A 27,783-nucleotide genomic window follows, 5' to 3' on the forward strand; every position below is an offset into this window, starting at 1 on the left:
GTGCCAAGCCAGGCAGAACGATCAAAAGAGTCTATAGTTTTTTTTATGTAGCACAAGAAAACCACCTTCGCAGATGTTTGTGTATCTAAGAGGACACAAAGTTATACAATAATTTTGTGTGTCAATGGCTGAATTAACTAAGATTGAATAATTAAGTTTTAGCGACTGCAACAAGCTGGCATATTTTCACTGAAAAGCTTGAGACAGTCGCGTTTATACACAATTACAAGTGGAAGAATTCGCTAGCCGGTCTGTGCTTCGAGATATTCCTCAGCAATGTGTAATTGTGCAATGCGTGGTTACACACGCTAGGCGTTGACGGTGGGCGGTGTTCCTCCCCGATATGATGAACAATCATTGCATGCTATCGCAAGCCGGTAGCAACAGAAAACATTATCATCTTCGCGAATGCCTTTAGCCCGCTGTCACATTAAACAGCACACGCAACTGCCGCAGCCCATCAGGAGGAGCTTCGTACCAGTGCTAACTCTGTTGCATACGCAAACCTGCAAATTACACATTAACTTGTTAAGGAGATGTCTCGGAGCGCAGGCATTCTAGAACATTTCTTTAGAGAGTAATTGTGTCGAAACACGACTGTCTCCAAGTTTTCAGTACAAATACGCCCTCTAGTGGGATTCACAGAAAAGTCACCGAAAAAGACGAACTCTTAGTGGGCCAATGAAAGCTATAAAAGTTTTTTCGGTTTGTGCTCCTGCATTCATGCTCTACCTCCAATGCTGGTATTCAGGTTCTATCATAGCTAAATTTCAAGAAATACATAAAGCTTAACTTTGATAACCTTTATAATGCAGAAAAAGAGCTCTTTACAAGGGGCAATTTTCACGTTTTTGCCATAAATACTACTGTAAGGCAGTTCTCATTGCCTATTACAGTAATAATGTTGAGGGAGAGGCAATTGCAATCGCTGAAGCATTAACATATGTAGCGGGACAGCACGGTGACCAAAAGTATCAAATAATAACACACTGTTTATCACGTCTCACGGAATAACTAATGCCGATAGTCTAAACACGTATATAAAAGAAATAATTCTAAATTTAAAAAAGGCAGCCGAAGCAATCCGCAGATACCACGTACCTTTTGAATCAACGTTATGCGAACAGCGGGCAAGAAGATGACGGTCTTGTAAATATTGTAATACGCAACATGTTAGGAAATTTATGTGGAAATGTTGCACGTACACATATGTTCAACACTTTCAGATGTCTTTATAACCAGTTGCTAGCCCTTGCACAGCCATGCCAACAGGAACATGAGTATTAGCATCACCGGAGGCGATAAGCAAATATGAAGTCTGGTGCTCGCATAGATGCAAGCCCTGGACACTGCCGCATAAATCAACATCAGCACATGGCATCTAACTGCAATTGACGTTAACCAGACTTGACGGCTGTATCACAGGAGTACATGTATGTAGTGTTTAAAAACTTCGATAGTGAGCACTGCAACTACAAATGACATTTTAATAGCATTAGGGTTTATTTGAATATTATTTTTGAGACTGGCGTGGTTCAGCTGTAGAATTTTTGATTGCTGCGCAGACTGCTGGAGTTCAATTTCTGCTGGGACCCTGACATTCATTCTTTGCATTCGTCGGGTCAACGAATCCCATGTGATGTTTTTCTTAAAGCTCAGGTGTTAAAATTACCCATGCTTGTCCTCGTCATTGCTGAGAACACAATGAGCGTGAATCACTCATTAAAAACAAATTTATGTAAAATGAAAAATTTTTCCTCTGATCACTGGCACACTCCGCCCGTGGGTATTTCCCACTGTCTCGCGGGAAGTGTTAGAGGATGTCCGCGATGGGTTTCGGACATTGTTCACGTTTTGACCAGCGCGTCATATTTGTCAAGCCATCTTACTCTCCCATACTAATTTTGGTTCACGCCAAGTTAAAGGAGTGATCACGAAAGCACTCAGACATAGGTGGCTAGATAGATAGATAGATAGATAGATAGATAGATAGATAGATAGATAGATAGATAGATAGATAGATAGATAGATAGATAGATAGATAGATAGATAGATAGATAGATAGATAGATAGATAGATAGATAGATAGATAGATAGATAGATAGATAGATAGATAGATAGATAGATAGATACGCAAATAGACTGCAACAGTATTTGAGTACGTAACGAAATGCTTCAAATTTAGAATTGCGTCATATAAAATGGTAATTGTAATAAGACATAGTAGAAATTTCGGCATATAGGTAGCAGATGAATTGGTAAAAGGAAGCGATAGATTTCAGAGAACGCATTATCTTTCAATGTAGGGAGAAACCATCAAAACTCATTTAGAAAAAGAAATGAAATCAAATTCTCTATAAAAACAAGGAATGCCACAAAGTAACTCTTACATAAAGAGGGTTGGATTTCCCCAAGTTATCAGACGCCGAAGAAAATCGTAGCAAATATTAAGTCATAACTATTAACAGGACAAGCTAGGTTAACACACTTCCTACAGAGATTTCAAATACAAAGTAATAATCAATTTTTATGCGGTTGAGCAGCTAGAAATTAGAGTCATTACTTGACAGAATGCAGTTCTCTGCTCCACATCAGACACGGTGGGTGCTCCCGTGGCCTAATCAGGTCAGCGCACTCATTGCATCACGCAACTTCTTTGTCCGGTGCCATACATGGTAAATGTCAGCAATTGTGAAGCTATGGTGGTGCCGCTTGCGTTCTCGAGCAAGAGACTTCTCAAGGCTCACGTCTTGGGTTCCTTTCAAGTCTTAATGCGCTGCAACTTTATTAACAACCCTATGCAGCACTTAATCACTGGACTTGTAAGTTTGTATCTGTGTATATTATTATCAATGTGTATCTACAGCTGTATCTTTCTATAAAAGTAATTCTCGAGATATAATGTATTCCAGTATCTGTATTCTTGTGTCTGCCATTAGGGGTAACTTTTTTTGTCCATGCATTCCCCAAATATCATTTTATGTCGAATTCAAGTATGTACAATATACTAATGCATCTATTTCGGTACCCTTTTTCCGAAATACTTTTCTGGCTATCAATAAACAGTACTGCTAAGATGTCACAGCAGGTGTCAAAAAGCAGAGAGCGGGACCACAAGTACAGTGGGACGGAGAAAGAAATGATTACAAAGCAACACACTCGTGTAAAAAAAAAACACATGCAGAGCCATATATCCTAGAGCAGGGAAGAGAAAGAATCGAGGGTAAGGGGAAGGGAAAGCATGCGCTGAGAAGTTAAAGTACAACAAGGTTGTGTATAATATGGTATAGAAAGATGTGGAAAGGAGAAGTCAGGTTTAGCAGGATGGAAGGAGACGACGGCAGCACGATGTGCCCACCGTTTTCTTAGTCGTTGCACTATATACACCAGAACACAGCGAGCTCAGTGCTTGCTGCCATATTGAAAAGCGCGTGGTGCCATCTGTTCCAAGCACGGTGAAGCAACACCCTCAACTGTCACGCGAGCAGAAGCTCTGGAAATAACCGTGAAACTTCACTACCCGAGTCCAGCTGTAAGCAAGTTTCGCGCTGTTGCTTTGCTGAGAATTTGTGCTCATTGCGTGTGAAAGGTCGGACTGTCGTGTGAAACGCCGGACTTTCGGGGAGACCTTCCTCAACAGTCCGGAATGTCTGTAGCATGTGCATTGCAGACTGCTGAAGCAACTACCTCAGGTACACGTTATTTGAATGAAAAAAAGAAAACGAGAACAGCGGAAATGTTACGAGGCAGAATTTGTGCTGTGACGAGGCAGAATTTGTGCTGCTGTAAGTCAGCGTCAACGTAGCGCCAGAATCTGGCTCCAACTTACGCTCATACAACGCACGTTTATCAATTGCCAGTCCTGCCGGGCACTCGGAACACACACACAGTGCAAAAGTGCCAGCCAGAACAAGATTTTAAAATGCTACGGTGACACAAGCCGCAAGCACAAGTAGATTCCCCTAAGGACAATCAAGGAATGCCTTAGTTCGACCGATTCGAATGCCATCCGCGCCGTTCACGTCTCCTTCCATCGCTATAGTTGGCCGTTACAGTTGTAGTAAACAAGCACGATGCGTGCATCCACGCGTGAGTCGCCATACGCATATTTTTTACTGACATGCGGCCTGCGAAAGAGTACGGCAATGGTGTCGTGCCGTATACTACAGGCATACTTCACGCCAATCCCTGCTGTATTGTGGAACAGCTGAAGTCACGCTTGAATAAACGCAATAAATATATTTACTCGTGCACTTTACTGGGCTCGTAGTTTTCCTGTCGATTGCGATCATATTGTAATGCAGCGGAGTTCAGCAATTTTTCGTTGCGGACGGAAATCTGTACAACTGCAAAACACCGCACTAGCACGATTCCCGCGTTGCGGTGTGAACTTTACAGGCTTTGTTCAGCAATCTCTTCCTCTTGCGCCGCTTGTTGTCACATCAGATGACAGCGCAGTGGTACCCAGATGACATTTTATAAGCGGGCGTAGCGTAAAAAGGCGCGTTTTCACCTTTCAAACTCCCAGAGCCACTGCTTGCTAGCGAGAGGTGCCTTGGCAGCTGCAAACAAATTATGGCGTCTCTGATAGCGAATGTGTACCGCCGAAGACGCCTGGTTGCGAGATAAAGGTGCTCTCGTCTATATAATTAGCACGTAAAGGCCTAAATTTTCGTTTAAGTTCAACGTAACCATTCCTATACTGTACAATCCCATACAATATTTTACAAGATGCCGTATGAAAGGCAGGCTCAGGTGGGTAGCAATTTTAAGGTACTTCGCACCAGTTTGGCTAATATTCGGGCTGGTTTCGGCTGCCAGACAACTAGGCTTCTTGGCTGCTATCTGGCTGCTTTCTTGTTTTCTCGGTTTCACCAGGGCTCTTATTTCGTGGTGACACAACCGCTGGTGCTTTTTTTAGTACGTGGTCTCCAAACATGGCAGACAACGCGTGTTAAAGCTCCAAAAATGCCCGTATTTGACGTAGCCACGGTAACCACGGAGCAAACACCCTTGTAGCGGGACAGGCACCGAACACATTTCTTTATCCCGAAGCATTTGGTTCTCCCGGTACCGTCTTCTTTGTCCTTATCAAGCCTGACCAAAGGGTGTTGGGCTTCACAAGAAAATTCGAAAGGCCGATAGAAGTAGGCACCTGCATTATACAAAAGAGAAGACATTTGGACGACAGGCGTAGACTCAAGAAGTGTTCTGTTGGCGCTAATTCTCTAAACCATCGATTACTGAACACGACATTAAACATTACTTGGAAGTGCAGAGGACAATCTAAATTTATCGGCATGGAATGTGTTCTCTACGCACTGACATGCGAAAACGAATACAGAAAGGACCCCTTAATTGAATTTTTAAGATTTTGGCGCAGTTTGTAGCTCAAAAGGCACAACTAGTCGGATTCTGTAAACACGCCATTCATGATACCAAAAATAACTAATGTATGCATTAATCGTGGCGACCTAATTTTATTGTTGATACATGCCTGTTACTTCTCGTTCTCGCAAAAAATACCATGCTAAACATGTGGAGCACGTGTCACCATAAAGTCTTAAAGTGAGCTTCGTCATGTGTTTGTTGCTTGAGTACGTACGCGATTCAAGGAATCAAAATTTGGAGAGCAGATTTTAGCGTTTGATGCATACGCAGTGGCACCAAACGTATATGGAGCTGCGCATAACGATATTATAAAACTGATGGCAAAAAAACACTTCATCATCGAGCACAGAATTATTGGTAAAACTCGCGGTTTATTCTTTAAACCTAAAAATTAAGACTTTGAAAAGTGCTTGAATACCTATTTGTAAAAAACGTATACAACAGCTGCATCTTACCACAATTTCCCTACTGAGAAAAAACCTAAAGGCTCAAAAAGAGAGTTCAAGTTAAATTGAGGGTGACGCAGTGATTGCGCAAAGGAAGGTGAAGATTGTAACCTTAAAAAAGGAGAGTAGAGAAAGTGACGGGAAAAAAACGGGTTTTCAGGATATCATAATCGTACACAAGAAGAAATAGACATGGGCCGGGCACGTGGAGTATAGAAAGAATGACCGCTGGTCATTGAAGTTAACTGACTGGGTTCTAAGACAAGGCAAAGGGGTGTGGAAAAACAGAATGTTATTCGGCTTGATGAGATTGATAAGATTTTGAGTAGAACGTGGCAGAAGCAACTAAAGGACCACTTGTAATGCCAGAACATGTTCGAACCATTGTTCCTGCCGTCTAAGGGCGTGGTCTGGGGCTGACCATTTGCCTACCCGGCCCAACCTAAATCAAGGAGTCGCCCCCTCCCGAAATACAGTTTTGCACACAACTCAGCTGTGGTTGTGATGATGATGATAAATAATTTTGTTTAAAACAAAATATTTTAGCGCCTTGTGGCCTAATTAAAGATGCCACTACTATTTTTACAAATGCGGGGCAACATTTAGTAAAATTCACTTCCACAGCGTAGCTAATTCTGGCTAGATTATCAAATTTTTTCTGCTAATTCGATGGTTCAAGATAGGGCAGTCTAATGATTACTGCCCGCTCACACCCCCGGCGAAAGTTCATTCTGTCACATATGAATGTATTTTTTGTTGCACATAAGAACAAAGAGTACCATTTACTAAGTCAATACCGCAAGTGGGGTGAATAAAAATAGCGTTGCACGGTTGAACAATTAAGCTCATTGCATACACAAGGACATTACTGTGCCCTTGTTGTTGAAACTGCGCTTCAGTACGCATGATTGAGTATAGTTCGTGATGAGCGTATGGGCCTTGCAGCATGAAAAAAGAGTCGTACTCGTAATTAAATTGATTTAATTGAGCCATTGTGTTAGACTGGCAACAAGTATATAAGAAAGTGCCATCATTGTATGTGATACCTTACGCTCAACAAACTCTATAAAAAATGAAAGGCTTGCTGTTATGCGTTCTCATCGTTTTTCTGGTTGTTCTGTGAGTATGCTTACCGAAATTCATAAGTTTTTCAATCATTGTTCACATACAGTAAAACGCTTGGAAAGTCACGTTGAACATGTGTGTAGCTCTCTTTGCTGTGGGCCGTAACGGACTTCGTCAGTAGTGGCCAAAAGTGAAATAAATGATAAAACTGCGATTGTCATGAAGATGAAGTGTTGTGTATGCTGCAATACGCCAGTGCCGAATTTCAGCTGTGCACTGTACATATTTCATTTGTATCACGTCCTCGTTCCTCCATCAAAAGTGCACCTACACAGTGTACACCAACGCATTCACTAATGAAGACGTAACAATTCATTCCAGATGGCACGGATGCGAAAGCAAAAGGAGAATGCCCAAAGGCTATAAGGAATGCCTACAGCCAAAACACAGACGAAGGCGTGAAACAAGAGTGAGTGCTTTGTTGATGGGAACTAAGGCTGATTTCCGCCATTCGTAAAACAGCTGATATACTTACAAGAGTTCAATTCTTATCATGGAAAGGAATGAACAACTATGTGTGAGCGTAACAGTTGCACAGCAAGTTTTTTAAGTAAACACAATAGCAAAGTATCGAGCATAGTTAAATATGAAAGCTATATAAGAGCAAGCAGCCATCAGTTTTTACTTGCTCAGTTGGGAAGAGAACCTCAATCTTCGCACATTGAACTTAAGGTACGTCTTTTAAATTACCACGCTAACTTCCGTAGAGTCAGTGAAAGACATTCGCGATATTGTCATGGGTCGTGACATTGGTGGAGGCAGAGACGACTTGTCCAAAATGAAACTTTTTTTGGCTGAAGTTGTAGCCTGTAAACCGAGAAACTAATTACAACGATACACACTGGCACTGATAGTGGCGAACAGATAATTGGCCCTCGACCAACTGAAATGCGGTGATCTGCGTTGGAATTTCCGCATGTGCCATCGAATGTTCCAGCGTTATCGTTAGCAGCCACGTGTGTTCCAAAACGACCTGTAATGTTCGCGTTGTGCACATAGTAGTATCGAAAGGTCTCAAGATATGTTTTTCGGCGTGTTTTATAGTCTATCGGCGTAGTTAGCGCAAGACAGCAAACGTGTATTGGGGCTATAACAAAATTTGGCAAAGGAGCATGGCGATATAAAATATATCGTGGCCTACGGAATATTTTTGAAGCCCAACTCAGAATACCTGGACATTGTTCTTTTTTCTTTTTATTTTACGTGTGCTAAGCCACCACTTAAGTTTGGGCTGAGTAAAACTGAGTCAAAGGTTCTGCGGTGTCCACATCTTTCTGAGAAGCTGATGTGTCAAGCACTGCAAGTTATCACAGTCATTAGCGACATCCACTTGTAATATAAAACATTGATCGAGATGTAGAACTCCACATGGTTTCACCAATTAAGATGCTGCGTCTACGCTGACACGCTGAGAAAACCTTTGCACGTGCGCGATGATACTAAAGAGCACATGCGATAGGGAGGACATTGTGAATTTAGCGCTACAAAGCACAGAAGGCATGAAGAGCAAGTGCTACTAACAATTGAGGAGTTAACTATGGGATCAGGAGCCAAGCTCTGCAGCCAGTCTACAACCTCTGCGGCGACGTAAATAAGCATTAGAGAAGATGTGTGCAGAGGCGGCGCTGCCACGGTGGTCTAGTGACTATGGCACTCGGCTGCTGACCCGTAGGTCGCGGGTTCGAATCCCGGCTGTGGTGGCTGCATTTTGAATAAAAAAAGAAAATGCTGTAGTCCAGTGCACTCAGATTTGGGCACACGTTACAGAACCTCATTTGGTCAAAATTTCCAGATTCCTTCACTATGGCATCTCTCACAATTATAGTGTGGTTTTAGGACGTTCAACCCCACATAAATTCAATGGGGAGAGGCGCGGCAAGCATCTCCTCGTTATCATGACATGAATAAAATTGATGTCTTGTGGTGAGAGACGATTTGCAGCATAATGTTCATGTATACGTGAAAAAAAGCAGTAACATAAATAAACAACAGTTTTACGCCTAGTAGAAGCTGCAAGAACTGCTGAACACTGATTAGTCTTTTTATATCGAGCGTTTATATCATGTTTACGCATTGCGTTCCATTTTGTACTGTGTTCTATCGCATATATACCCTTTCATGCTCTTTTTAGTCATTTTGTTTGGTTTATTTTGTTTTTTATGTATTTTTTCTTTTCGTTTAGTTGTGTACCTGAAGGGTTACGTATATTACTCAAAATTAAGTACCATTCACTGAGAAGTATTTCAATCTTGACCAAGGTTTTACTTAGACCTTTCTGATCACCATTACTCACTTCTTCGTGCATAAATTGTAGCACCTTAAGAAAAACTAAATTTTCTTTACAATTGGCGTTTACTTTGACCGCAGTCTCAAAACATCTTCCCAAAAACACACAAAAAGTGACAGTGTTACATAACGAATGCGCCGACTAATGAACCCAGCATGACCAATAATTTGAAGTTGATTTTGTGTGCTTTGGTATATCAAGTCCTTCTAACGTTCACGATTCGCTTGAGGCTCTCTTTCTAATACAGTCATATATTTTAGAATATTGTTAGACTCTTTCAAAAGCTTCCACATCTATTTGTTAAAATGGCAGATAATAAAATACGTTCAATTATCTCTTTCTCCTGAATGCGTAGTTACCACAAAATAACGCAAGTAAAGCAGCCAGGTTATGTACAAAAATGGACAGCTCAGACCAAGCTACCATGATTATTTTTTACGCGCACACTGAGCTATGTGCTCCAGTGCGTACATTCGTCGTGCATAAAACTGTGAACCTTGTACCTTGAGAGGATGGCACCAAAGAAGCGCCGTAGCAGCGTTTCAGCCTTGCTATATGAACCCCTCAGGAGTCGTTTTCATTAACTGGCAAGCAACTGTTTGACATAGTAAAAAAACATGTTCTTATGCACCATGCGGCTTGGATGACAGTATTTTAGTGAAATATTTGTGGAAGCGCAGGAACTTATGAAGAGAGCTTAGGGCCAAAATGTCACTGTCAGTGAATAGTGCCAAAAATTCAGCATTCTTCCACGCAAGCATTCACTTCGAAAACAACCGTCACTTCTAAAACATCGTTTTCGTTGGAAAAGACAGTGTATAAGGCGCGTGCGAGGCCAAGTCGTTATTGAAGAGCTGGGGCCGATGTTCTTCGCGACAGAGCACCAATGACCTGGACAAGTAAATGAGAATCTTCAGCTGCTAGAAGGCTCGATAAATTGAAAAGACGTGTCTCGTCGGCTCTTTTTCTAAGCAGTCAGCGTTTTAAAGCGATGTCTTTTTGTCATGCATGTAATACCACTAAACCCATATTGCCCCCTGTGCCCCCTAAAAAAATAAAAGGATCTATCTGAAAGTAATCAAGAAACTTTCTACATATACTAGTATATTACGTAAGAAATGTGTGATAGCGTAGTGATGAATCGCTGGCATGTAACGTGTTTTTTATAAAGAACTCTAAGAGGCAAGGATATTTGTTCATTTCGTGATCCAGATCTGCTCAATATAAGCGTAATTGTGAGATGGCCTTCACCTAAAACTTCTTCTGTAAGTCTCGTATTTTCGCTTAGTTTTGAGTGCCTTGCTTCATCTAACATATGTTTGAAACAACGACGATGCAGCATGTTTCTATATGAAATTTACTTTAGCACATTGATAACGAAGGTATGCTTTTTATCATTTTTAACAGTGTGGCCTCTACAACCTTGCTGAGGGATGTATTCTGTTATGCTGTGCGATTTAAATTCTTTCGCACGACGCCAATTCTTCAATGTTGAAATGTATCTAATATTCTGAAAATACTTCTTCTTTCTTACAGCTCGAAAGACCTCTTGAGAGATCTCTTGACTCCAATTCGGACGATGACTCTGATTTGGAAGATGACCCGAACGTAAGTACACTTATTGTTAATGCGGAGATGTGTCGAAATTATGCAAATCCTGCCTGCAGGGTTAACATGGTGGCAAGAGATTTTTCTGGTGACTCAATTTGATGCTGAAACACATGGTCAAATGTGTTAAATGCATACCGAAGCATTTAGAAATGTCTACGTAAATGCAAATACTACTTTGGACCTACATAAATAACATTAGTAGACAACTACGTACATCGGCTCCATTTTCTTGGTGTTTCTATTCTATTGAATATAATGCTATAATAAAAAAGATTTCTATGATCTAAGTAATGCATCATAAATTACTGTGTAACAAGGTTTCTAATCGTTTGCGATTGCGTTTGAAGCTTTTCTGCTATCGTTCACAACTTCGCTCTGCCTCTACGGGAATTCGCAATAAACCTTGAAAAGAACCCCGCTAGCAGTAAGCAGGACCGCAAAAAATAGTTCTGCTTATTACACCCAGTAAAAACTGCGAAAATTGTACGTCTTTTTCCACAGTTAAAATATTTTCTTCATGAAATATTTCACAAGCCATATTTACCGCTTACATAGTGTACAGAATTTTGTTACTGTGACATTGTGTCGTTAACTACTGCTATCTTTATGGCACATTTTAATTATATTAGGTGGAATGAAAAAAAAGCTATGTAGACCTTGTTATGAAAAAATTGTTAGCGTACTCGAAAGCTTTACTGCCAAACGTGTCGTCAGACAACTCAGAATGCATACGGAAATCATACCTGAATCAAGGCAACAACAGCAGGGTTACCAGGAGAGTGGGAAGTGCCCCACCCTTGTAAGAAGCTACTGCTGACAAAGATAAAATTGAAACTCGTGACGAAGTTAAAAAAGCCGTGAAAACATTACGCGTAATATGAGGCGGCAGTAAGAAAGCATCATTATCAGCAGCAGCCTGAAGCGACCTCCTGCTGTGCATAAGCATTTTCCATGTTGATGCAATTCACCCAGTTCTGTGCTCTCTGCGGCCACGTTATACCTCCTATTTTTCTAATCTCATCGGCCCATTTCATTTTTTCTCAGCAGAGTGCATTAAGAAAAAAGCAGTAGTCAATAACATCACAGCTGACATAAGTGGCGATGAAGAGTAATACTGATTACGTTTTTTATCATCCGAGAATGAACCGCCTACTCGCTTAACTTCTGCACAGTTCACAATTTATTCTGTTAGAAATAGGATTGGCAGGTTAGAAAGTTTCAGTTGATTATTCAGTTGTCATGACTCCACTCCGTGCTTGCGCGCACACACAAACACCTCCCTCCACCTTCTACACGCACACGCTGGCACCTTTCCGGTCTTAATTCATTCGCCCGCAACCACTTGTACCTTTCCTTCTCATCATACTAACGTGTGTTGGCGCTTTTTACAAATACTGGAGGGGGGAAATAATGTATCTAATTAAGATAGAACGTTTACTATTAATGCTAGATGACGTACAGTACGGCACCAGCATGGTTATATTTCAATTCAATCACGCTAGATCATAAAGCATCCCAGCCCACATGACAAACAACGGTGATCATTAAATTGGTTTGGGTATACAGGTGAAGGTGATGAAGTACAAAGCGCTGACACTGTTTTTCTACCTTAGCAAAAGCGGGTGGTGAGTTAGAAAGAGTGGGAACGCCAATTTTATGATTTTAGTCGAGAGGAGTGAGCGAACTCAGTGAGGTGGTGACGGCGATGAGGAGACGCGCTGACAGGAGGGACGTGGTAGTTGACGTCAGATGTTTGTTGCAGCGTAGTGTATGGACCAATATATTTGTGAACAAGTTTTTTAGCAGAGCCTAGTTGCACAAAAAAACGGTCTTCACCGCCTGGGTGTAGAAGAAAAACTCGACGTTTCACATCAATATCAACTTTTCTCTTGTCCTTATTGCCTGCAGTGTTGGTGCAAGCAATTTCCCGGCAGCGGGCGACGCGAGTAGCGAGCCCTTATGAAAGAGACGAACATGAAATACATGATGTAGACAAGAAGGTGGTGTCCACAAAAATGTCGGTGCAGAGTCATACACGAGCAAAAACTGACTTCAGTTCGTCGTACGGTGTATGGCGGTATTATACGATAACGTGACGGAAAAAGTAGTTTTCCCTTTTTTTGTCATATGGCGGGACGCCTATCTAGATCTTCCTCTCAATATATTGGACAAAGTTCCGTGAAAACTGTCTGTGAGACCATTTATATTTGGATAGTAGGCGTATGTGGTCTTGTGGATGGTGTTACAGGCCTTGAGGACTCCAGCAAGAACATGAGAAAGAAATGTTTTGGCACGGTCACTAAGAAGTAGAGGTGGGGTGCCATGGCGTAAAATTATGGCGCACAGGACAAAATCGGCAACTTCATAGTTAGCACCAGAGGGAAGCGCTGTCGTCTCTGGGTAGCGAGTAAGATGGTTTACGGCAGTAATAATCCAATGATGACCGGTGGGCACAAGGGGAAAGGGTCCGTATAGGTCTATGCCCACAAAATCAAAGAGAGTGGACTGGCAGAGTAGAGGTTGCAATGGCCTCGTAGGAAGAGAACTGGTATTTTTTTCGGACTGACACGACGTGCATGAACCGGGGTATTTGGTGACACATTTTGGAAGGCCAGACCAAAAGGAGCGAGTATTGATGAAGTTGTAAGTCTTGAGAAACCCAAATTGGCCAGTCGTCACGTCGTCATGAAATGCTAGTAAAACTTGCACACGAAGTTAGCGAGGAACAACCGGGACGCATTGGTTCTTGGTAAACATGAGGATGGTAAATTTTCTGACATAATGTTCTATCTTGAAGCTTTAAATGTGCGAAGTGCCGTCTTAAGCGGCTGTTTGGAGCACGAGATAAGCCAACGAGCCGATCGAGGATTGTACGGCAGTAGGTATCGACTTTTTGAACGAAGCAGAATCTATGGATCAAAGAAGGTCCGCCGAGGCAACAAAGTCTTTCGCAGCGACAGCCATCTCTTTGATCACTTGCCTGGATGGTGACGAACATATTGAAGGTGGCACTTGGGCACTTGGCGAAAGTGGACGACGCGACAAAGCCTCGGTATTTTGCTGTTGCTGACCCGCCCGATAAGAGAGGCTCTAGTCATACTCCTGCAATCGTGGCACACAGCGGCCAAGGCGCCCAGCAAATTGTGAGAGATGATAACGAACACAGAGCATTATGCTCACTAACAATTCCGAAATGCCGGCCGTTAAACTGAGAGCGAAACTTTTGTACAGACCACACGATGGCGAGACTTTCTTGTTCGGTGATGCTGTGATTTCGCCAAACAGGAGAAAGAGTATGGCTCGCGTGGGCCATGACTTGATCTTCTGAAGCGTGGTTAAGAAGGACAGCACCGATGCCAAGTCCACTTGCGTCAATGCGTAGCACAGTAGGTGCTGCAGGGTGGAAATCGCGAACTACTGACTGTGATTTAAGGCATCACTTGGGAGTATGAAAAGCGGCTTCACAGTCATCCGAGTAGTCAAAGGGTGTGCTCGCGCTCAGAAGTTTGCGCAGAGGAGCCGCAATAGTGGCGAAATTGTGCACAAAGTGGCGGAACTACGACGCTAACTCAAATAAGCTGTGAAGGCATTTGGGTGTGGTTGGTGTAGAAAAGTGCTGTACCACTGCAACCTAGTCGAGATTGGACTGAACGTCATGTTAACTGACGAGGCGACCTAATACCTCCATGCTGTGGCTTGCAAACCAATACTTCTTGGTTTTGAGCTCAATAGCGGCCTTTGCTAGACGCGTGAAAACTTGCCCTAGGTGGTCCAGGTGCTAGCTGTGAGAAGTTGTACGAAAAGATGGCAACGTCATTCACGTAGCAGACCTAGGTTTTCCATTTTAGTCCACGCAGTACCGTATCATTCATTCTATTGTTGCTGACATCAAAAGACATCACTTTATTTCAAAGAACCCATCTAACGTGGTCACCGCAGTCTTGTCATTATGAAACTCGTTCATCAGAATCTGCCAATAACCAGAGCGATAGTCGAGACTCAAAAAGTACTCGGCACCTTTTAAATTATCAAGAGCTTCGTAGATACAACGCATCAAGTAAACGTGATTACGAGTGCTTATTTTGAATGCTATATTTTTCTGTCCGAAGTCGCCCTGAGTCATTCTTTCTTTTAAACTAGCATGACACAAGAGCCCATGCACTTGTGGATGGCCTGGTAACGTGGAGCGAGAGCATGTCCTTGGTTTGTTTTTCTACGGCCTTTTCTTCAGAAGCTGACATGCGGCAAGGGTGGTGGGAAATGATGCGAAATCCATCGGCGTCGATACGATGAGCGGCCAGTGTTGTTTGACCCTATTGGCTTGAAAAAAAATATATGAAAGCAAGTTTTGTGTTTCAATATTATCATCAGCAATGCACAAGGTTGTGTTGGATTAAGATGTTTGAAAAAAAGGGACCTGAGAGTAAAAGGTGAACACTCCGTAGGTATAGACTTTGAGAATGAAAAAGAAGATTAGCTAGTGACTTGATATACCAGTGTTTTCTCGGTAAGCCTTGCATTAGTGGTCCAATCGGGCAACACTAGTGATTCTGGCGCCGTGTTGTAGGTAGTGATGCTTGCAAAAGCACGTGATAACTGCACTAGAAAAGACACAATGGCGATCTCTTAAAAAAACGTAGTGCAGGCAAGAAAAAACTGCGACGTCACTGTCTAGAACGTCGCGTGACGTGATTGTGAAAATGTGTTCTTGTCTAGGAGGCAGGATTTGACAATTTAGTGCGACGAAATGTTGGCAGCAGAAGTAATCTCAATGTCCGTAATACGAATGACGGGTCAACCACATGAAGTGTCCACAGACGCTGCTGCCAAAGAGTCCCAGCATACGAATAACTGATGGGCGCACGAATGGAACCAACCTCTCCTTACATAAATTTAATAAAAAAAGGCAGCACAGACAACTGTATTATAACCCGAGCCGTGCGCTGTGCCGTCGGGTAAATTAGGTGGTCATTAGTGCCGCAGAACATGGGACCGATATAAGCAGTCAGCATTTTTAAATGAAAACACAATTCTTGATTGGTTACCAAAATAGCGGCTTCAGTGTCTATAAGGGCGTCAACAGGAACACCTGCCGCACAAACAGGCAGTAAGTTCGCTGGACGACACAGATAAGTAATAACGTTTCGATAACAATCACTTCCTCCTCAAAAAGCTGCACCTTCTAGTTTTCCGAGTGGCTATCCCGAGAGATTAGAGCGGGAAGCAGGGGTCATGACGTACGCCGAAATGACAGAGAATGCCGTTGAGATGGAATGAGATCACAAGGCACGGCTTGACATCGTAGAGGGGAGGGCAACCGACGTGAGGAGAACGAATACGTTTTGGGAACGTAGGCATCAGGTCTTGGGGCGAGGTCTGTTTCGCGAGCGGAATAGCCACGTCGTTGGTCCTGTGGATGGTAGTGGCGAAAACGGTATATGTGATCCCTTATGCCCCAGTATAAGCAGATGGGGTGCGGAAGTCGTAATTAAGAGTCGGGTGGCTTGGCGCCTGCGCTGACATCCAGCCAAACGGTCACATCCAACGTCCGAGGCACAGTCGCAACTGGTGCAGGGGCCCGTGATGCTACTCCTCCGTACGAAGGCGCACAAAAAGGACACGAAATACGGGGCGTTTGCGACCCTTGTCATCGATGCCAGTTGTTCTTTGACAATCTCACGCAAGTTCGGAAAAGAAGTGCAGATAGACAAAATTATTGGGTTGCCCGGAACAAGGCCCTGCAGTTCCTTTCTGGCAATAGAGTAGATAAAGGCTCGCAATGTCTGCTCTCCAGTAAAGCGAGCGTCGCAGGAGGCATGTCGAAGGCTCATGGAATGGAGCGGGTTCAGGCATTGGTCTAGGGCGATGACGTTCTCAATTGTATTTGGGTGCTCGATGGCAAGATCATATTATAAAATAAGGGTAATAATAGCCCCGCCGCATTGTTGTAGTGGTCATGGAACTCGACTACTAATTCTAAAATCAAGAGATAGAGTTCCGCTGGCAGTGGCGGCCGCAGTTTTGACAGAAACGAAAATCTTTGAGGCCCGTGTACTTAGATTTAGGTGCATGTTAAGAACTGAAGGTTGTCGGAATATCCGAAACCCTCCACTATCATCATCATCATCATCATCATCATCATCAGCCTGTCTACGTCCACTGCAGGACAAAGGCCTCTCCCATGTTCCGCCAGTTAACCCGGTCCTGTGCTTGCTGTTGCCAATTTATACCCGCAAACTTCTTAATCTAATCTGCCCACCTAACCTTCTGTCTCCCCCTACCCCGCTTCCCTTCTCTGGGAATCCAGTTGGTGACCCTTAATGACCAGCTGTTATCCTGTCTACGTGCTACATGCCCGGCCCATGTCCATTTCCTCTTCTTTATTGCAGTTATGATATCCTTAACTCCCGTTTGTCCCCTAATCCACTCTGCTCTCTTCTTGTCTCTTAAGGTTACACCTGCCATTTTTCTTTCCATTGCTCGCTGCGTCGTCCTCAATTTAAGTTGAACCCTCTTTGTGAGTCTCCAGGTTTCTGCTCCGTAGCTAAGTACCGGCAAGATACAGCTGTTATATACCTTCTTCTTGAGGGACAGTGGCAATCTACTTGTCATGATTTGAGAGTGCCTGCCGAATGTGCTCCACCCCATTCTTATTCTTCTAGTTACTTCAATCTCGTGGTTAGGCTCTGCGGTTATTACCTGCCCTAAGCAGACATAGCCTTTACAACTTCAAGTGCACTATTACCTATCGCAAAGCGCTGCTCCTTTCCGAGGTTGTTGTACATTACTTTCGTTTTATGCAGATTAATTTTAAGACCCACCTTTCTGCTCTCCTTGTCTAACTCCGTAATCATGAGTTGCAATTCGTCCCCTGAGTTACTCAGCAATGCAATGTCATCGGCGAAGCGCAGGTTACTGAGGTACTCTCCATTAACACTTATCCCTAACTGTTCCCATTCTAGGCTTCTGAAAACGTCCTGTAAGCACGTAGTGAATAGCATTGGGGAGATTGTGTCCCCCTGCCTTACACCCTTCTTTATTGGTATTCTGTTGCTTTCTTTATGAAGCACTATGGTAGCAGTTGATCCCCTGTAGATTTCTTCCAGAATGTTTATATATATTTCATCTACGCCCTGATTCCGCAGTGTCTGCATGATGGCTGATATTTATACTGAATCAAACGCCTTCTCGTTTTCTATGAAGGCTATGTATAGTGGTTGGTTATACTCTGAGCATTTCTCTATTACCTGATTGATAGTATGAATGTGGTAAATTGTTGAGTAGCCTGTTCTAAATCCTGGTTGTTCCTTTGGTTGATTGAATTTTAATGTTTTCTTTACTCTGCTAGCAATTACCTTTGTAAATAGCTTGTATACTACAGAGAGCAAGCTGATCGGCCTGTAATTCTTCAAGTCCTTGTCATCTCCTTTCTTATGTATAAAGATGATGTTAGCGTTCTTCCAAGACTCTGGTACTTTTCCCGTCAGGAGACACCTCGTAAATAGAGTGGCTAGTTTTTCTAACACATTCTGTCCTCCATCTTTCAGCAGATCTAGTGTTACCCGATCCTCACCAGCAGCTTTGCCTCTGTGCATGCTCTCCAAAGCTTTTCTGACTTCTTCTATCATTACCGGTGGGGTGTCGTCTGGGTTACTGCTAGTTTTATAGTATTAAGGTCGTGGTTGTCTCGGCTACTGTACAGATCTCTGTAAAACTACTCCGCTATTTTAACTATCCTATCCCTACTGGTAGTTATTTTGCCTTCTTTGTCCTTTAGTGCATACATCCGCCTTTTGCCTATCCCAAGTTTCCTCTTCACTGCTTTGACGCTTCCTCCGTTTTTCAGAGCGTGCTCAATTCTCTCCTTGTTATACCTTCTTACATCGCATACTTTACGTCTATTAATCAACTTCGAAAGCTCTGCCAGTTCTATTTTGTCTGTTGTACTTGACACTTTCATGATTTGACGCTTCTTAATTAGGTTCTTCGTTTCCTGGGAAAGCTTGCCGGTGTCCTGTCTAGCTACCCTGCCTCCAACTTCCACTGCACACTCCGTGATGATACTCGTCAGATTATCATTCATTGTATCTACGCTAAGGTTGGTTTCCTCGCTAAGAGCAGAGTACCTGTTCTGAAGTGACACTCTGAATTCCTGTACTTTCCCTCTCAGTGCTAGCTCATTGATTGGCTTCTTGCGTATCAGTTTCTGTCGTTCCTTCTTCAAGTCTAGGCGGATTCGAGCCCGTACCATTCTATGGTCACTGCATCTTACCTTGCCAACCACTTCCACATCCTGCATGACTCCTGGGTGTGCAGTCATTATAAAGTCTATTTCGTTCTTATTTACGCTATTAGGGCTCCTCCATGTCCACTTGCGGTTTTCTCGTTTTCGGTAGAAGGTATTCAAAATACGCAGATTATTGCGTTCTGCGAATTCTACTAGTAGCTCTCCTCTGGCGTTTCTAGTGCCGATGCCATAATCTCCTACTGCCTGGTCTCCTGCCTGCTTCTTCCCTACCTTTGCATTAAAGTCGCCCATTACTATAGTATACTGTGTTTTCACCTTACTCATTGCCGATTCCACGTCTTCATAGAAGCTTTCAACTGAAGCGTCATCATGGCTGGATGTAGGCGCGTAAGTCTGTACTACCTTCATTTTGTATCTTTTATTCAGTTTATTTACAATGCCTACCACCCTTTCATTATTGCTATAGTAATCCTCTATGTTGCCAGCTATGTTTCTGTGAATTAGGAACCCTACTCCCAGTTCTCTTCTGTCTTCCAAGCCCCGATAGCAAATGACGTGCCCATTCTGTAGCACAGTATAGGCCTCATCTGTCCTCCTAACCTCACTCAGCCCTATTATATCCCATTTAATGCCTTCTAGCTCCTCAAATAATACAGCTAGACTTCCCTCACTAGATAACGTTCTAACGTTAAACGTTGCTAAGTTCAAGTTCCAATGGTGGCCTGTCCGTATCCAGCGATTCCTAGCACCCTCTGCTGCTATGCAGATCTGACCGCCGCCGTGGTCAGTTGCTCCGCAGCTGGTGGGGACTGAGGGCCGTGAGTTAATTGACGAATGCCTACGGCAGGGGGTGGCCAGATACTGCACCAGGGTGGCCAATCCTTCTCTGGTGTGGGTGGCTATCAAAGTATATTGTGTTTTTATCACGTTAAACTCGAAAAAAATAATATTTTGGGTTTACCTCCAAAAACCATGGTATAAATATGAGAGACGTCATGGCGAAGGTACCCGGAAATTTTGACCAGCAGGAGTTTTTCAACGTCCACCTGAAGATAAAAAGATGGGCTTCAAGCATGTCCGCCCCCATCAAAAGCCCACTCGGAGTAAAAAATCTAAACACGAATAAATTTTCTAAACACCACAAACGCCACTACTTTGGCATTTTCTTTGCTTTAAATAACCAATACCACGAGCGCCTGCTGTCCCATTCACACTTGTGGGTAATATTACCATGTTATTTTATACGGAATCAGTGGTGTTCATAGCACAAGCGTACGCCACTCACCTTTCTTTATTCTCGAAGCTTCCTTCGATGAATTCCACCTTCACATGGAGAGACAGGTATAATCAAAAGTGTCCTGTTTTCAATAGTGAAAGTGCTAATGCGCACACTTAAATCGACATGCTTGTTTGCTATGGTGCAGTTCGTGTACAATGAAATTCCGCTAATGAACTCTTATCTTTGTGTTTATTGTTAACCCTGTCGTGTTAATAATCAACGCACATCAACGTTACGAATAAACCCCGTGGTCCACCTTAGTAACGCGGTGTCAAAGAAGCTCCGTCATCGAGATACCGACTTGTTGGTTCGCAGCCACAGATACCGAAGACGCTATGCGCTGCGCTGCTGCCACAAACTCTGGCGGCTTCACAAACGCGCTTTTTATCACTGTTTCATTGCAATGTTCTCTTGGTCTGCGAGGTGGTGTCACCATCTTGGAGTTGTGAATTTAACTGATTTATCATCACTATCACCTTCGCGATTCGCGCCTGCAAGACGTGTGGAACTGCGTCCGCGCCATTCGGCACGTGTATTATAGAAGTGAAATTTTCAAAGTGCCTTACTACACCGTGAAGTGGCGATCTAAGTCCAAACGATGGAGTAGCTAGAACTTCCATGCAAGCCTGAAGTAGCCCTGCAATGCGTGCCGGCCTGGCCTGGCGGTAATACCGTGTTCCTCGCGTGCGTTACCGCGGAAAAGAATCGCTGCCACCCAACAAGAGTGATACGGCGCAGTCAGCGTTCAATATAATACGATTATGATGTTTAAATGCAACGGAAAAGCTTTTATTACAGAAACATCTCGCCATAATCACGAAGTGAGTGGTGAATGGAGAAATCTCTGCCGGGAAACGATGAGTGGACGAAATGGCGCTCATCGCGGCGGCTGTTCCCGTCACCAAAGTGTCTTCGCAAGTAGAGCACACCGTGCACTCACTGTGATCTTCTTGACTGCTGGAGCCAAACTTCCACTGCGGAATAGCGATAGCGTTGACGCAGAATTGCTCGTTTCTGTTGCTGGAGATTGTTATCGAACCACAAGTGGTCAAGAACCTTGCAGCTGTGGCAAAAACTGATGTGTAGCAACTCGCACTTAAGGCACGCATCGGTGCCACCAACCTCAGGTAGCAATGGCTTGAGGCGCTTGGCTGCAGCATCCCTTACCGACAAGGCCTCAGGCGTGCGACCTCCACTTCCGTGCTTCTACCACCTTGTGGGTCCTCCACTCCACCGCGTTGTTTTCTTTGGTCATAGTAATATTATCGAAGCGCGCAGGATGTCGATTCTCGAGAGAGAGAAAAGGTGCACGTTTAGTGGCAAGTTCGAATGCAGCGAGAGCTATCAAGTGCGCGCTTGAGTGCTAGTGACTGACTCTGACGCGACAAACGGCAAGCCTCAACCTCAAGAAGCTTTCCCATTCAAAAAAAGAATAAGGGTAGGAATCTTGTAGGTGGATCTTCTACTCCAGGGCTCCAATAGCATCAGTGGCCTGGCGCGCCTGACCCAAAGGCGCTACTTGAGTCTCCTTTTTCTCACTGGCGAGTACTGCTTCGTCTTGAACTTTGACGCTGGAATCTGAGGCGTGGTGATTTTTCATGGCCAAAACTGAACTTTTCATGCAATGTGAGCAAGTGTTGGCTGTCTTCCACAACACGGGAGAGAACCGATGCATGCGGTTGGGTGGTTCGCATGTTTTAAACCACAAGTGGAGATATGTATTTGTTTGCAGGCAGCGCCACTCATGCCCTATTTTAAGGACAGTCGATTGGGGAGGGGTAGTGTCATGTTCGTTGCCTACACTGATAGTCTGAAATTTCGTAGGGGTGTGGGAAGCCCCCTTTAGCAGACGGGTATCTCGACGAGAGAGAGTCTATGGGTGGGCAATGGTAATAGCTCGAGCTGCACTGTCCACTCTATCATTACTTGTAACTGCTATATCTTCGAGGAACCATATATGAGGTCGTGTTCTTGGTCTAGTGTCACACTTAAGAGGTTATTGACGCAAGCAGGCGCACGCCAAAGAACGACAGGCTAATCGAAAGTCTGTGAGAATACAAGAGTTCTTTCTCGTAACTTCTCTGGTTTTGATAGCTAGTGCTACCACGAAGGATTCCGCGTGCTCGCCGAGTTGACCTGGACAGGAGCACAGGTGATGAACCAATGCTGTTTGCCGAAACAACAGTAGGCAGTGAAAAGCCATGTATGCTGCAGTGGACTACGTCCGTATGAGGTGTGTCTGGGTCGGTTCTGAATTGTTTGGTGGTCTGGCTGTGGCGTTGCGATGCGCTTGGTGTTAAAGGAACTAATATTTTTTGGCACAGAAGTGATATTGATATGGAAACGGTACGAGCGGGAAGGGGCACTAGTTTATCATCACTGCATCAGGGCTATGCAGGATATCCTAAGCCACGTAATATTTTCCTACACGTGGGTGTGTTATGTCGCACTGTAATATTCCGTGGGATCGTGACATAACCACAAGTACTGTGTTCAATCTGCGTCACTTTTCTGGCTTTCACGCTTTTTTTTCTGATTACATTGCAGACATTAACATCTGGAGCTAACATAATTGTTTGTTTAATTATTTGCCATATACGTTAGGGGTCGCGTTGGAGATGTGCCACCAAGCGTAAAATTGGGTGAATTCACATACAGCGGTGCTATATCTGGGAAGCACCGTTGTACGTTGTGTTAACTCTCCCATATCTCTATTCAGTAAACATGAAATTACCTATGTAAGGGCTCATTTTACTCTCGTGGAATGTCGATTGGTATGAGGAGAGACAAGCCGTGTTTATTTTTTGCATTCCACGCATAATTGAGGGATGCGACGCGACAATGCGATTGGACGTGTCAGTAGATAAGAAAATGAGAGCTTCGTCTACTCTCCCGAAAGATGACTAATGATTGATTTGTGGGGTTTAACGTCCCAAAACCACCATATGATTATGAGAGACGCCGTAGTGGAGGGCTTCGGAAATTTCAACCACCTGGGGTTCTTTAACTTGCACCCAAATCTGAGCACACGGGCCTACGACATTTCCGCCTCCATCGGAAATGCAGCCGCCGCAGCCGGGAATGGAACCTGCGACCTGTGGGTCAGTAGCCGAGTACCTTAGCCACTAGACCACCGCGGCGGGGCCCCGAAAGATGACTAACAAAACGCGTATAGCATAAAGCATTCCGTCTGAAGCTTTGTTCAAACATTGAAGGTAAGAAATATTCTAAACTGCGCATCGTAGCACCTTTATACTACTGGCGACCTGCCTGGACCAGGACTTTGCATATACAACCACATACACAAAAACAAATGTGTGCGCACTCTGCCTACCGCTACCGATTGCTTCTGTAAGCTTATAAGACAATGAATATTTCTCCCATGAAGATATGTAGGTCCAGTTTTGTCCGACGGGTAACATGGTAAGGTCGTTGTAGTGACTGTGACTTAGTAACCGAGATATTCTTCTTGGTTATTTAGCATCTCCTGTTTGGCTGACCGAAAAAAGGAACAGCAACAAATAAAATAAGACAAAAAAAAGAAACTTCAGAGGTAATTATCCAATATACAGCTGCACAGACGTTATGAATGACAATTTACATAAGGGCAGGCTGTTTCAACAGCGAAAAATAGCTTAGTGACAAAAGCTGGCAGGTGATTTACCGCACCTCTGTCTTTCAGAAACCTTAAACTAAGAACCTCTGATGAACGTTGCAGGAATTCTAAACGGCTTAAACTTATAAACTCGCATTCTAAATTACACATTTGCGATGAGCCCCATCACCCGCACCGTGGCTGATGGGGCTCAGTGGTGAGGAAACAAAATTTGTGTTAATAACATCTGTACAAAAGCGTGGTAATTCTTTGTTGTTTATGTACGCTCTAACATTTTAGATCGAGTACGAGGATGTAAGCGAGGAGGAAGAAAATAGAAAAGAAAAGCTTATGAGCGTATGGGTAAGTACGTTTGTCGCGGCATTGCTTTCGTGAGTTCGTTCTACTGACATACGCGTGTACTTTTCATCATCGTAGTTTTGACCGCCAGAGTGATACACGGGCCCAACAGCACTTTTTGAGTATGGCCACTAAACGCTACACATTGGTAGTGGAGGCTCCCGAGAATATGCCAGCCAAATATTAGTGAGCATTACGCAGCCAGCAATTAACAAATAGTGATCAAAATCGGCTGAAAATTTCTTTCATTCTCTCGACAAATGAAGGAGGAAGCTTAAAAGTTACAGGTAGAACTTATTTATCAACCATTCGGTGAGAAGTACATGTCACACTGATAAGAACCGTTTGCTGATAAGAATGCTTTACGCGCACGAGGTGCGCGTGACACATTGGTTTTGCCCGTGTCTACTCCCCGCTTAGCCTGCAGCGCTTTCGTTGGGACGAGAGAAGGAAGATTGTGACCGCAGCGCGCGACAAACCTTGGTCACTCCACTCCAACTGGACGGCTGTTTGAATTTTTTCGGCACTGAATTCGTAGGTAAATGGGCTTTTAATGAGTGCGTTTAACGGTCACTTGAAGAAGTATTTCAGAGTCCTTTTAAAGAGATCGTTTTGCAGAAACTCTGATGTTCCTATCAGCGTCGTTGGTTGTGAGCGAAAAACCATCTTGTCTGTAACAGAAAAGTTCGGAAAGATGTAAATGATAGTAAAAAACTTTAAGTACGAGTGCGGATTGAACCCGGGTCGTTTACGTGGCAAGCAGTTGATTTACAACACAGCCACAAGTCTGCTTCGTAATGTATTGAAAATAACTTCATCTGCTTCGTAATGGAGTTAAAGTAACATTCATGCTTTACAAACAAACATGTTATTCAAACAAGCTTCACAATACAACATGAAATGTTGCAGTAATAATGCGTGATGCAAGCGAAAGTGTAAGTCGGGCGTCAGAACACGTGATTATGATGATGACTTCTAGAGTAAAAAGTGGTCAACTAGTACACAAGACACACACTTTACTGTGTCCTTTCCCTTAAGGTGACGTATTGGGTGCATAGCAAGTTAAAAAAAGAATATATGCACTTAGAATTTGAAGTACGCACAAATGACTGCATATCGCCATTGCGTTCAACTTTCAAACTTGAAGATTAAGGGTCCCTCAATTTTTTCGACCTTCGGTTGATTTGTGGTGTCCAGTGAGAGCACTTTACAAGCTGTGCTATGGTTATTCAAGAAGGGCGAAGAGACGTGAGAGTGAAGAAGATAGTAGGACTTTGAGTGCGATGAAAGCAGAGGGTACAGTGCGAAGTGGCACATAGCATCATAGAGGGTAGTAATGCATTGGTGAGGCAAATCAAATTGAGAAAGAAACGAAAATAAAGGAGAGACGGCAGCTCTGCATCAAAAAATAAATGTATTTTGCCATTCTAGACACCAAACCACATTGCACCTTTAGAGCCCATCAGGTCGCTTGCACTTGATTGCATGTTTCACCGACGAGCAGGTCGTTACCTACCCCGCACTTCCCACATTTGTCTTGCATAGTCAAATCATAGACTTCTTCGTTTTTGTCAATCTATATGACATGTAGCCTACGAAACTTGCGAGTGTCCATGGAACACTTGTGTGCAACCCAGTGATGTGTCTGTGTCGGATTTGGGAGATAAAGAATAATGGAAATGTGTCCTAGTAATATTTGAAGGATGTTTCTTTTAATTGTTGAGTACTTTGTTTTCTAGCTCGCCACTGAACAGTGAGAACATTCATTCTAGAACATTGCGGTAAAGCTTTCTTTATTAAACTATTTTTATTGTGTTCGAGAGATGAGCTTCTAATTAGCACATATAAAGAAGGCCACGACTTTCTGAAGTACGCCTTCCGCTGTACCAGAACCAAATAGAAGGCTTGAAACACCACAATGTCGCGGCTGATTCCATATTCCTTCACCTAGGTTACCCTACTGCCCTACATATTCATTTGTTATCAAAAGCCATCCGAATGTGAGAACTATCACAAACATAGGTGTTCGTTCTGAGCGCTTCAAATTACAGATGTAAACATGGAGACTTTTATGGTGCTATAATTCTGAGGGGCGCATGGAAAAGGAGGAACAGTAATCGGCTGGTTCCCTGAATTCTCGCATTCGTTATCCTCTGTAAATAAATACATCACACCATCATATCATGAATGATTTACTAAATTTTGAGACCACTGTTTAAAATTGTTGTCCAAGACAACATATAAACCTCAAAAAGAGGATTGTGATAAGCAGTCCACTTCCAGCTGCTCGAACAATTTTATTTTCTGACACGTGTTTGGTGGCCATGTTTTAATCCTTCCGTGAGGACTTAAGAAATCGATGATTTTTACGGGTAGTACAAAACAAAGTGTACAGGTGCCACTTAAGAAGAACTTTCTATGATAGGCTGTTATCTACGCTAAAGCAAGGACATTATTTACACTGACTTGATTTTCAGGCATCTCTCAGTGAAGATACCACGTATTTTTTTCAGTGTCTGAAATCATTTCATTTCTTTATATATGAAGAGTCTCCCTAAATCAGCTGGTCACTTTTTTGTTCAAAATTTATTGCACAAAATGAGAGCACTGTGTTTCTCGTGAACTTTTTTTCTGATTCAGAGTGTTTTGCCTTTTTTTCAGTGCAACGAAGACGGTGGTTGTCCGCGAAATTGTACCTGCCACAAGCGAACACACGTGTGCATCCCTAAAAGGGCAGAATGACACTCCCTATACAAGACGTTTGTAATGCAGCTAACCTCACATATGCGTCTGGAAAGCAATAAAATTTTTGCTCAGAAGGAAAAGTGTAGGGACAATATTATTTCTCGTGAAAAAATGTAAGAATGTCCACAAAGTGAATCCTAAAGTGTGGCTGTAGCACCGAAGATCGTTTTCACTGTACATCACCTGGCACACGGCACAGAGGCGAGCAAATGTGTGATTGTGTGTGCTCTGTGTACAAAAGGTGTTTCTCGCGCTGAGTCGCCGCTTTACGCGACTTTAACTCCGGGGTACCTGTTCGTTGGCTTGATGTCACCTTTGCCGTTTTGCCGCTGGTTCCCGTGCCTTTGCCTCCTCGGTAACTTGCTGTCTGCGAAGATGCTTAGATGCCCCATGTGACTCTCTCGCCTCCAAAGTAGCACCTTTTTGTCGGTGTTGTTGCTATACTCTTCGCGTTGCGAAAGCAGTTCCGCGATGGCATTCAATCATAGTTGAAAAAGACTCTTTGGCCTGGAACGTACTTATTTTTCATTGTCAGCGGCGTCATGGTCGACGCATAAGGGCTACTTGCTACCTTGCATGTGCTGTGCCGTGATGGCAGAAAGACTAAGTTTGGTCTCGATTTCCGTTGTTTTCCATCAACACTATCATGTCGTGTAGTGAGTACGTTGTAAGTGCTGTGCTGGACATTGGACAACG

The 27,783-nt window shown here is 43.4% G+C and overlaps 1 protein-coding gene across 1 annotated transcript; it reads left to right on the top strand.

Annotated features, from left to right (window-relative positions):
• The first annotated feature begins 6,796 nt into the window (after positions 1-6,796).
• Positions 6,797-27,167, top strand: LOC119170627 (uncharacterized). The gene is made up of 5 exons (XM_075888509.1): positions 6,797-6,956; positions 7,284-7,371; positions 10,786-10,857; positions 24,283-24,345; positions 27,004-27,167. Exons 1-5 carry the CDS (start codon positions 6,910-6,912, stop codon positions 27,082-27,084), a joined length of 351 nt encoding a protein of 116 aa, XP_075744624.1. The 5' UTR covers positions 6,797-6,909; the 3' UTR covers positions 27,085-27,167.
• Positions 27,168-27,783: the final 616 nt, after the last annotated feature.

This window comes from Rhipicephalus microplus, chromosome 3 (genome assembly GCF_043290135.1).
Source record: "Rhipicephalus microplus isolate Deutch F79 chromosome 3, USDA_Rmic, whole genome shotgun sequence".
NCBI lineage: Eukaryota > Metazoa > Arthropoda > Arachnida > Ixodida > Ixodidae > Rhipicephalus > Rhipicephalus microplus.

Bases quoted from the DNA above. Each gene is read 5' to 3' on its own strand.
- LOC119170627 (XM_075888509.1), top strand. From the start codon at position 6,910: ATGAAAGGCTTGCTGTTATGCGTTCTCATCGTTTTTCTGGTTGTTCT. The intron at 6,957-7,283 runs GTGAGTATGCTT...AATTCATTCCAG, and splicing joins ATCGTTTTTCTGGTTGTTCT to ATGGCACGGATGCGAAAGCA. The intron at 10,858-24,282 runs GTAAGTACACTT...CTAACATTTTAG, and splicing joins ATTTGGAAGATGACCCGAAC to ATCGAGTACGAGGATGTAAG.